The sequence below is a fragment of the Idiotropiscis lumnitzeri genome, chromosome 6 (genome assembly GCF_059441095.1).
Source record: "Idiotropiscis lumnitzeri isolate Australia: NSW breed Sydney's pygmy pipehorse chromosome 6, RoL_Ilum_1.0, whole genome shotgun sequence".
NCBI lineage: Eukaryota > Metazoa > Chordata > Actinopteri > Syngnathiformes > Syngnathidae > Idiotropiscis > Idiotropiscis lumnitzeri.
The window spans coordinates 14,882,031-14,894,191 of record NC_142396.1 but is presented as its reverse complement, the minus strand read 5'-3'; the positions used below and the strand labels follow the sequence as shown (position 1 = coordinate 14,894,191).

At 41.7% G+C, this 12,161-nt stretch overlaps 1 protein-coding gene across 3 annotated transcripts in view; it reads left to right on the top strand.

The window, feature by feature from the left end:
* dusp8a (dual specificity phosphatase 8a) overlaps positions 1-12,161 on the top strand; it is a 39,281-nt gene that overhangs the window by 4,227 nt on the left and 22,893 nt on the right. For all 3 annotated transcript variants that reach the window (XM_088298351.1, XM_088298350.1, XM_088298352.1), the window contains exons 2-3: positions 1,968-2,351; positions 10,253-10,391. In XM_088298351.1, the coding sequence (XP_088154477.1) occupies positions 2,115-2,351; positions 10,253-10,391 (376 nt within the window). In that variant the 5' untranslated portion in view covers positions 1,968-2,114. The remainder of the gene's footprint in view (positions 1-1,967; positions 2,352-10,252; positions 10,392-12,161) is intronic.

The window sequence follows — 12,161 nt, the reverse complement described above, 5'->3', positions numbered from 1 at the left end:
TTTCTCTGGCTGTGGATCTGAAGCTGGTTGCCTCTCATCTTGGCTACCAGAAGTTCTTTTCTGTTTGCCTCTGTCAGTTTTGGTTTATACAGTATTTACAAAAATTCTTTCCCATAGTATTCACAGGTAATTATTATGTGGTTAATGTTGTATTTTGATAGTACCATCTGCAATATTGAACTGAGGGGCCAGGTCAGAGAAGGTTATCCTATGCCAGAAGAAGTTTAAATTCTGATGCTAGGTCCGGAATGGCAACTTAAATGCTGGAAGGGGGCCACAATTTTTCACCAGTGGTCCTCGGAGGCCACATCGGGCCAAACACCAAACACTTAACATAACAATTAACATGTCACCGACGTAGCTGACAGACTCCATGAAGATGCTTGAATTTCATGTTCAAGACTTTAAAAAAATGTTTAAAAAAAAACACAAATTGAAAAAAAAAATCCATCCATCCATCCATTATCTACCGCTTATGGGTCCCAGAGGCAGGAGCTTCAGCAGGGAAGCCCAGACTTCCCTCTTCCCAGTGATAAAACTGTTTTTTATCACAAGTTTCAAAGCTAAAGAAAAGGTTTGGTTGCACACAAACAGAAATTCAATCATAAACACCTTTCCATAATTAATTAGAGAATTGGTAACTCCAAAATCAATTAATAGCATCATCAGTGATCCTTTACAAAACAACAGTTGGTATCCGTATTATTTACATTTCATTATTAAGCCAATATTACTGTACTTGCCGTCAAACGATGACATCTGTTAGGAAAAGTGGAGTGGAATTCATTTGAACCTGGGGTGTCATTTCCTGTAATGGAAAGAAAGCGCCTTTTCAACTCTCCTTGACCCAATGACAGTCCAACAAAGATGAAGGAAAGGCAACATAAAGGTTAGAATATTTGAGTGCAGTATAGTTATCATTACTTTTCTCTTGGCCATCACAACTGTCCTTCTGTGGTGGCATCACAAAAAATATACAAAAAATGTTGATGAGCTAATCTCTTGTGTTTTATGGTCACGCATTCCTACTTAAATGTTGTGTGACTTGAATTTCGAGGTTCCACTGAATGCAACGTAATATTTCTGGCTTTGCAATTTATCTTGCCTTGGCATCATAATGTGTTTGTCCCCCTGTGCCTCACGTTACTCTCCCTTTTCACCTGAGGTTTAAACTTCCATTTAGGCTTCAGGGGTAAATGAGAGGAGGCCTATCTATATTTCATGACGCCATGTGCCTGTGGATGAATAAAACAGCAATGCATTCACACTGACCTTCTCGCTTGTCGTCTGACATGCAGTCAGGGAAATGCCCGTGAACCGATTGAGTATTTTCTGTCAAACTAACAGCATACACATTGTTGATGGTCGTGTGCAGTCCAGTGTACACTTGCATGTTGCGCTTACAAACCACGTCATATTCTTTGATCCCCAAATGCTGAGGTGAACATCAAACAAGAGGAGTGATTAGCAGTGACAGATTGAAAGCGGCAGTCCATCAATTTTATGAACAGTTGAACACATCCACACACGCACATGCACACACACCCCCACACACGCACGCGCACGCACACACACGTCTCACTGGCTATTCCTTCATGTCCAGACCTGTGCTCCAAATTCCCAGGGCTTAATTTATCTCACTCCCAGTCCCATCGTTTCCTGTTTCATGAGCTGCCGTGGCAGAGTCCTTTCAACGTCAGACCAACCTTCACACACAAATGTGCATGCACTTTTTTGTGTGCAGGTGTAACTTAAAACATAAAACTGTGGCAACCTTTTGAGGAATAGTAGCCTTTTTGACTCTTGCGTACTCGTGCGTATGTTGAGGTGATCATGTTTGTTGTTTGTTGTTAGTCAGCTGTATCATGTTGACTAGCAAATTTGGAACGTAATAATGACGTTAAAGTAACTATTCATTGTAATGTGGCTTTTTTGACTCACTTAAGTATTTTTTTCCTTTTCCACAGGCAGCATGAATATCTCAACACCTGCCTCAATGATCCTGTTTCTCCTCTGACCCCGCCTACTTTTGCCCATCTCTTCCTCCACCTGTGCTGCACCTCATCCACACCTTCATCTTTGGCCCAGAAGGACCACGGCGCCCCTCCGACACCATGGCAGGGGAGAAAGGGCCAACGAAGCGAAGCACCATGGACATCAAGCGCCTGGCGAGCCTCATTCAGAGAGGAACCGGGCGATTGCTGGTGATAGACAGCAGGACATTTTCTGAGTACAATGCATCCCACGTGCAGGGAGCCGTGAACGTTTGCTGCTCTAAGCTGGTGAAGAGACGGCTGCAGCAGGATAAGGTGTCTGTCACAGAGCTACTGCAGCCCAATGGTAAAATAAAGGTGAGTTTCAAACTGAGCTTATCTTACAGCTTTTTGTGCTGAGTTTTGACACAAAGGCTAAGAGATCAGAGTATTGTGTGGTAACCATGTTTTTTTTTCACAACAGTGCACTTTTCTTTGTCGCATGGCGCTGGATATCTTGAAACTTGTTTGAGGCATGTCTCTGGAATCATGTAATGAAAATGTCATCTGCAATCTTATTACAACATATGATTTATGTGGCGTTACAATAGGTCAAGATCAGGATGAACTTTATTTTCCCCCCTGGGGAATTTGTCTTAAACATCAGTAAAACAGCTGCAGCCATACATAGAGTAAACGCAACACAACCCTTACGGCCTTAAGAATAAGAACATCCGAATACAGTACACACCACTGACATGTATAGAGCTGAAAAACTAAAAATGTCCAAGTCATCTACATACTTTCCACAAGTACTTGTGTGTCGATTACCAGTTATACACACACCTTCATAGGGTGTTAGCTTTAGGTACATATATACACGTTTCAAATAGCCCATAAAATCAAATATTTTTTTTGAAGTGCAACACCAACGTCAACACAGATGGGAATTTTAAAATATTTTGATTTAGCAAGTTGCTTATTCGAAACAGAGATTGATCTTGGAAGGAAGGAGAGCCTGTAATGATTTGATTTATACTTAAAGGCTCATTATTGCCTGCCTGACTGCAAAAGTTCATATTCCAGAAAAAGAATAACAGGTGTGTTCAAAACGTCCCAGGACTGGTGTCACAAACGATAAATTTCAAATTTCCCCCCATCCATTAGTCGCCTTAGAGCCCAACACACTTTTTAAGCATTGTCCCGCATTGAAGGATTCTTCCAGGATTCTTCACAGCTACGTCATCACCGGCTTTTTTCAAGTTGTCCTCGTTTTTAAAACCTGGGATGTGAGAAGTTGCATTGTCATCCCCTCAACACTGAACAAAACAAACGCAGACGGACCTCTTTGTAGACCGACTTGTTGATCATGTGACCTTGTGGCAAGAGCTCACAATGGAAGATCCATATCCAATTAAAGAACTCAGTGGACTTGACTTTGTTTGGAATTCGATTGGCTTCCTTTATTCTGCAATGTCAAACTCTTCCACTGGATATTCTGGCATTTGGTCTTCAGGTCTATAGATCCATCCTAGCAATTCTGCTTTCACAAGAATTAGAATTAGAATTCCCTGTATTTGAGGTGTTTTCCAAGAGTCTGTGTACCGGTTTTGCCACACTTTGCACAAAGGCAAATTGAAGAGGCAGATTTTTTGATTACTTTTTGATAGAGAGGGAGCCAAACTAAATTACCGTACTGCCAAGAACAGTATTGTAAAATGTTTTCATAATTTTAGTACTTATACTAATCTACTACAGGTAGAAAAAAAAAGCCAACATGCTCATGCTATGGTCACAGCACTTTGCTGTATTGAAGGCTCAAACCAAACTAATCCAAAGGCCCTCGTGTCAACAAATATTTACCCTGCTTAAGTGCCCTCAGGCAAGTCACTGCCTCAATGACACTTCCACAGCACAGCAGGATGATCCCTCTTCCGCAAAGCGCTCCAATGCTGGCTCGGTGCTATGTTTGTGGGACAGGCACACGTATTGTAGTTTTGTTGCTTTTCAGTGCCCCTGGAATTGGATCCTCTCATTTTCCATGACTTCTCCTCTCAATATTTCCATGTCCTGTCCGACCGTGGCACGCCGACTCCTGTATTTTTAGTCGCGGTGTGAAACTCAAGAAAGTCTGACAGGGGAAACCTAAGCAGGGAGCGGTTGTCGGCGTATCTATGATGTTGGGGTTATGACAAAATGAAATTCTTTGAATTGGTTGTATTGTGACTCCAAAATCTATTTTTAGTTTGATCACATGTCATGCAATCAAGTAGTGACGTAACCAGGTTAATTACAGGGGGGAATTTTGCAGTGTCCATCTTGTGTTTTTGTCAGCCAGCCTTATAACATTCCTGACTGTCAACCTGCACCCTCATTACTTCAGTTTCTTCACTTCCTTCTTGTCTTCCCATCCCTATCTGATGTTGCCCCATTGCTGGTTTGTTGTTATTATCCACTCCCCCTCTCCCTCACTCGCCCAGTAAAGAGGATAAGGCTTGCGATTAATGCGAGGCTGGATAAAGCCGGAACTAGCCGGGTGAGAGAGGAGGGCCTGACAGACCAAGACTCTTTTGTTATTGGTTAAGCATGACATCATCCCTTTTGTGTGGCCACTGGCAGACCGCGAGCTCGGCACGTGCAGACTGGCTGTGCGATGTTAATACTGGCTTCCATCTCATCCCCATCACACACACATACACACCCTGCCCCCCACATGGCTCTGAGCAACGCCAAGGGCCGCGTTAACCAGCCAAGACGGCAAAGGACACCATTGTGGTGCTTTGTGAGGGAAGTGAATACAGGAAGCTGAGGAAACGGGAGAGCAGCACTGAGGGTATTCATGGTCGGGCTGCAGCCTTCACCACCTCCCTGACTGCCTCCTACCTCACATCCCATTGAGCTGTAATCGCCTGCGCCCCCCCAGGCGCTGCACTTACCCGCTTTTATAAAAGCTCCCAATGCTTCAGTTAACTGAGTTGATTGAACATCCATCCATTGGAACTCCAGCAAACCAAACCGTGTCCTCTTTCTTCTCTTCTTTACATTCCCTCATAGTCTCTTTATGGGCGCGAGCTGACAATGTTGGTCAGAGAGACATTGAGGCAATTTGATAAATGCTGGCAAGATTTCAGGCAAAGCGATGGCACAGTCTAAGACACGAATCGGTCTCCTTTTGCCACTTCTTACATGCTTGTTGAGTCTCTGAACGTGGCTAGTTTCTTGGCTGAAGTGCAGCTAATCCATTCTCCAGCCATTCTGATGATGCTGCACCATATGTTGTCATTTGCAAGCTCTCAGTATACGGGATGATGCGAAGTAATGAAGAAAACTGTCATTTAGGGCTGCAACTGATAATTATTTGAAGAATTAATCTTGATTAATTGATGAATCCGATTTTTAAAAACATGCTTAAATTTCCATCCCTTTATTAAAAAACAGGACATTATTTCATCTTGATTGTGCACAAACAAAAAAAGAAAATACATACAGAAATTGATCATTTTACTCCAAAGTAAAACATGTTTTATTTTGATTCAACACCAAAATAATCGGCCTGCTTTCCTCAAGGAATTGTATAATATTTACTGTTGAGAAGCTATAATTCCGAACATTTAATTGTTGAAGCTCTAGTGTTGTGTTATAAATAAATGTGGATGTCCCCACTTCTTTCTTTTAATAGATTGATTCACCTTTTGCAAATACCTGATTATTGTCATAAAGACAGGGACTTGTGGAAAATTTGAAGAAAAAAAACACTTGGTGCTGAAACCACATTCCTTGAAATTGTTTTAGGGTAGCAGCATGCTTGTAGTGGATAGCACGTCTGTCTCATAGAGAGGTTCTCGGTTCGAATATCAGCTTAAGGCCGTCTGAATAGAGTTTGTGTACAGTCCATGTGCTTGTGTAAGTTCTCAGTGTTGTTAGCTTCCTCCCACATTCCAAAAACTGCCTGTTAATTTCGGCACTTGGCTGGGGTGACGTTATATTTTTATCAGCAAACGTGTTGCAATGCTACAGTTCGAGATGCCAGAGATTTTCCAGTGACTGTAATGCAAAGTATTTCAAAATCAACGACAACATGCAATGGGAATTCTTTTGGTCATATACGCTTGATAGTATCAGTGGGACATAGTTGATGATTCACTATGTTGATTCTTTCCTACATTACACGATGTGGCAATCCTGGAATTTGAATTTGAACTTGTTGAATGAGGATCGCGTTACTTTTATGAGGTCATAACTGGACCTATTGTTTCAAGAAGTCTTTGTTTTGTATATATAGATATATTTATATATATATATAAAATAATGACCACAAACTAAATAAAGCACAAAGTGGCGGATGAATCACTGTAAGATGGCGGTCATGGTTTAACCGGATCTGCAGCATGCGTATTTGTGTGACGTGTGTATGTGTGGGATTGAGGTGCAGAAAGCTGTCGTCTTTAGTTTATTTATTTACTTATTTATTGATTCATTTATGGTTTTCCAAGAAATGGTAAGTAACATTGTAACAATTCTGGCTGTTACACCAGTGCAAAGGCGAGTTGATCACTATTAATAGCAAATCAGAGAAAAATCTATGTATGCAACAAGCCAGCCCAACATCATAATGCAAAGGTAATCACATTTTTACAACTCAGTCACACTAAGAAAATCAAGCATGCTGCTGTTTGTAAATGCTAGTAAATGTGATGCTTGCTGGGCTGAGGTCTTGCTATTTTTGCTCTTTATTTTGGGCAACTTACAGGTGCATGGAAAAAGAAATTGCATCCAGGGTGACTTCAGAGATCCTACTTTGTTTTCCTAACCCACTCCCTTGGTCGCTGTGGATTTTTTTTTTAAGTAATTGCTACGACAAGGTTCTATTTATTATTTTGATCCAGCCAATTGGGCTGAAGACTGGATTTGTGTGGGTGGAAAAGCTGAAGCTGGTTGCCATTTTGGTCCATTTTATTGTGTTCTGAAGTTGAAGTATATTTATTACCTTCGAGAATGTGGGTTCAGTGGGCAGCACTGCTGACATTGGAAACGGGGATCTGGCTTCCAATCTCAGTCAGTGCGGATGACCCAACCATGGAAAATGGGTGGGTTTCTGCCAGGAAGGGCATCCGGTGTAAACATTTTGCCAAACATATCATTGCAATTGACTTGCTGGTAGCCAATTTCTTGGAAGCTTTAACTCATTAGCGTGGTTCATTTATAACGCTAGTTGGCTGAAAATCTTGCTTGGTCGAATCCTCAACCCAATGTGCTGGGTATAAATAACCCGGCATTGGCTCGGTCCTTTTTTGTATCTTGTACTGTGTTAACTATTTCACTTAACTTTTGACCTGGCAGTTTTTAGAGTGTGGTGTGTATTTGGCATGATGTCTAACATAGTGAAGACAGCAACCCAGAGGAGATGTGCGCTTTAAGCTTGGCATTTGTTTCCTTGTCAGCTACACGTTCATGAATTTTAAATAACTACCTCTTGCGTTTCTCAGTAAAACCAATTAGTAGTTCCTCGATGCAGTTGGCATTTACCACAAATACGCACCCGCTCCTTGATTCTGAAGGCGAGCATTGCATTGCAATACACCAACCACGCAACCTGCACTGGCTGTTACAACTCCTTAATAGAAAGAAGTACAGAAACTTCAAAACACATTCATCATTGCAGTTGTGGCAGCTGTCAGTGCCAGTCAATGACATCATCATGCCCCGAGGTCATTACAGCGGTGAGAGATATGTGTTACACCCTGTGTGGTGGAGTCTTCAAATGACTGATCAACTGCCAGAGGAGGTGGCTTTGTATTAGCATTCAATGTATTGTAGATAAAGTTAGCTGCCTCCATGGTTGGTGTTTTGGGATTGCACAAACGTGACGCGATCAAGTTGCTAGACACAAACACATGCTCATGCCCGTGGCTGAGGTCAAGATGTTTCACGTTCTTACACCGGCACGGCACCCTTCAGTATTCTTGTGCCGCGTTCCCACAGCTCACAGCTACGAAAAGTGTTTGCAGCCAAGCTGCATTACAATGCATGTTAATGTAAACAGACTTAGTCCTGAAGAGGTGTGTGTTGCAGCTTTTCCTTGTTTGAGACGTCAGTGTGGCATGCATCACACAGACATCAGAGTAGCTTATTTAAATTTGATGTGGTTTTATTACATGATAATATGTGACACACTAAAAAAATTGCCTGTTGCATTTTGTTACTGCAATAACGCAAGCCTGCATATCTTTCGAAAGTAACCTCATTTATAATATCTCAGTTTGCTGCTGCAAATTGTAGTCTCTCCCAGCTTCAATATTTCCTCTCATGCCCTTCTTGGCTTTCATTTCCTTATTTAAATTTTTTTTTACCACCCTCTCTCTACATCGCTGTCTCCATGGCCCCTCCTTGAAGCTCCCTTCCTGCCACGAGCATTGCTTGTTTACCTGCAGTGTTCATGCGTCACAACGCCCGGGCCAGCACTGCGGAGGGATGGAGACTGTTCTAATGCTGCAGTCTGACAGCCTGCAGCTCCAAACTGCTAGATCATTGACCTTTACTGCACTACACTCATGCATATATAGCTCTTATGCACTACACTCGTGCATATATAGCTCTTATGTATTTATCTTTTCTTTCTGGAAGTTTGAAAAACTGTCAAAACTTCCCATAAGATTGCTCTATTGTTTGAGAATGTAATGTCTCTTGTTTCCACTAGGGAAGCTAAATACTAATATCTGTAAATGCTAATGAATGTGAAACAATATATAATGATGCATGTGCATACTGAGACAACTTCGTGCAGGTACACCCTGCAGTACATTCATGATAATAACAAACAAAAATAAAGAAAAACTTGTCCTTACGTTTTTTTGCCAAAATGCTGAATAGTTTCCTCTCTGTCTGGCTTATAGCGACTAAGTGCCTGATCTATTTTAACAGGAAAATATGGTCTCATGAGAACTTGATGAAGAATGTGGTGTGCTTTTTGGAAATACTGCCAGTGTATCACATGCAGTATTCTGATTACAGTTGTTTACGCTCCTGCATTTATGTCTATTTTGTCATCCGCACTTGTGCTTAACAATACCAGTAACACACAGAGTTGTGAGTTATTATTCAACAGGCTCCCGTATGTCTTTTCCTATTCAAACTAATTACAGTAATGCTGCTTCGGTTGAGCTGCGCTTGATTTGAATGGAGGAGACAAGTGTAGCCTCCATGCGACCGCATGCTGACCTTGTCCAGTCCAAATCACCTGCATGGCTAGCTGCCAAGGGACTCTGCTACAGCTGCTATGTTAGCAGAAACATAATCAGGCCCCCCCTTCCCCCACCCCCACGCCTGACACTTAGACACTCGCAATGAATGGTGCAGTACAGCTGTGCACGCCACGTGCTCATCATCACCAGAATGCCTTGTGAATGGACTGAGTGAATGAAGACGATAGGAAAAGTACACTTTTGCCTGGAATCTGTTCAACTTGAGAACAGTGGAACGCACTGTATGTTGTGCTAAACAAAGAAATTGTCTTGCTCTCTTTTTCTTCCATTTTTTCTCTCCTCCTCATCCCTCTCAACCTTCCTTCTCACTCTCCCTCAGTGATGCAGCGATCCAGAGCTGCAGTAGGTGCTGCCTCTTGGTCATGTGACCAAAGCCTGCCTGACAACATGGGAAAGAACAACACAGTGGGCACAGATGCGCATGCTCACTTTCACATGGAAGCACACACACACACACACACACACCCACACACACGCTATACCCATCCCTCCATTAAGCTGACATCAACCACACTCCACTGATAAATGCTGCACTGTGTTGTCATATCATAACTGGCTTTTTACTGTTACAAATTCCCTTTACACCAAGCGCAGGATTATATGCAACATAAATATTCAAGTCATGAATGCAACCCTTATGTATTATTCATACTGTCATGCTTTATATTTCTAATTTACAACCGAATCTCTGTTTACTGTTGCAGATATTCTAATCACGAAGCTGTTATTGATTGCCCTACCTGTCAGCAGTATGTTTGTCGGTTATTTATCTTTGCTTTTGTGCTACGTACCAGAACCAGGTTGATTCAAATTGTGCGTCTGCATTTATGCGCTTGGTATCACAATGCTTTACAGCATTGCAGTGTGCCACTGCATGTGAGCCTGCATCTTACAAAAAACAAAAGTGAAAATAAAAACAAACAATTTTTTTTTTTTTTAATTCTTTGTTGTGAATCCCCTTTTTCATTCAGCTTTCACGAAATAATCATTGTGTGCATCGGCTTGTTTTCTGTGCAGGTGGAGCTGGGCAGGAAGCAGGAAGTGGTGGTTTATGACCAGAGTTCCAAAGAAGCTGCTCATCTGCCCAAAGATGGCTTTGTGCAAATTCTCTTGGGGAAGTTGGAGAGCACCTTCCACAAAGTCTCCCTTCTTACTGGTATGGATCACAGTGGGAGTTGTAGTAGGTTGTGAGTGTGTAGTTTGTGTACAATGTATTCATTTCTTTGTATATCTTTATGTATTCAATTGTTCAGTTTACTCTGCCTCACAGTCCTTCACGACTTCCATATTTTACATATCTTGCAGTGACCTGAAGCAGTATGGCACGGTTCGGCCAGTAGATGTCACTGTTTTACGTTACATTTCACAGCACTTGCAGGGAGTTTTATTTAGCTTTAATAGAATTATACTGACTGCGTGCTCACACATTTTTTAGGAGGTAGGATTGGAAGTGTGACTACCGGAAGTATACATGCCCGCTGCTTAACTATGACGGCTCTCTAAGTACTTTTTGATGTATAATCTTTTCAAGAGTTCCTCTCTTAGCATCATTTGGGATAATGCTGAAGTTTAAATTGTGCCCTTAAGGATCGCAGTTATCTTGTCTTGGTTTCCACTAAGCACATGAAGACTTAATTTAGAAGTAGCGCAACTCTTAATAGTCTCATTGAGTTAATAACGTCTTATGTGAAGCTTGTGCATGTGCAAGGATGCTGCCGCATGCACATAGAGCAGCAGAGTCTTATGAGTCCATCCTCAAATGTGTCAGCACAAAAAAAGAAAACCTAATCTGCCTCAGTCAAGAATGCAAATGAGAAAGCAGAGGCATGTCACTCGGGGTGAATCTTCCAGCTCTGTGTATTCATTCGGCACTTCTTTGTTCTTTCGCTCCGCTGAATGATCAGCACTTTTTCATGCCTCATTCATAAGATGCCATACATTGTCTCAAAGTACCAGAGATTCTTAATTAGTCAAAGGCATGTAAGGGGATAGGTTGGCACTACCAAGCATTATTTTACATGTAAGATATTGCGATACCCCCCCCCCCCCTTCATTTGATACAGTTTAAGACACTTGTTATTATAAGTGGAAAACACCTTGTCAGCAATTGCACTATTGTGTAAGTCTCCTCAGCACACATCTTTCATATCTCTCGCTTATTGTCTGCTGTTTCCACGACGACAGTGGCAGAGAATATTCCGCAGGAGGACCCAGCCAATAGAAATGTCAGTTGTTTGGGTGTTGGTACTACTGGGGTTAGTTGTGCTGACAGTCAGTGACTGTGCATACCCGATGCACTGTATGTGTGCTGTGTGATTGCACAGGCAGAGAAGCGGGTGATGTTCGTAACAAGTCTAAATTATAATGATAGCTTGTGGACTGCTGGAGGATGTGCATGTGTGTGGCGTTTCCGAGAATGATAAGGTGACAGATGAGAGGAAACGGATGCTGGATGCTTTTTTTGTACTCCTAAAAATAGCTTCACTTGTAAAAATAAGTCTGTTTTAGTGTACCAATGCTTGTGTGCATGAATGTGTGTGTGTGCGTGTGTGAGGCTCTTGTTCTCTTACCAGACACATCAATAGGCTATTGTGCATGTGTGTGTACTGTAAATGTATAACACAGAAAAGGATGACATCATGATGTTTCTTTCTTTTTTTCTTTTTCTTTTTTTTTTTAACTCTTCGCCTGGTGTAATCATGTGGTAGTAGATGAGGGTCACATGAAGTCATTTTTACAGCACTTTGGTGGAATGCAATAGTATTAAAATACTAGCACTTTCTTGTTTTCAGACCTTTCAAAAAGCCACAAATGAATCAGTGAGCTAATTAATTATTAGTAGTCTTACTTCTTGGACTTATTTCACTTTCCTGTCTACTTTCACATTCTTTGAGAAAGTTTCAATTAAAAAGTTCTCAGTTTTCTG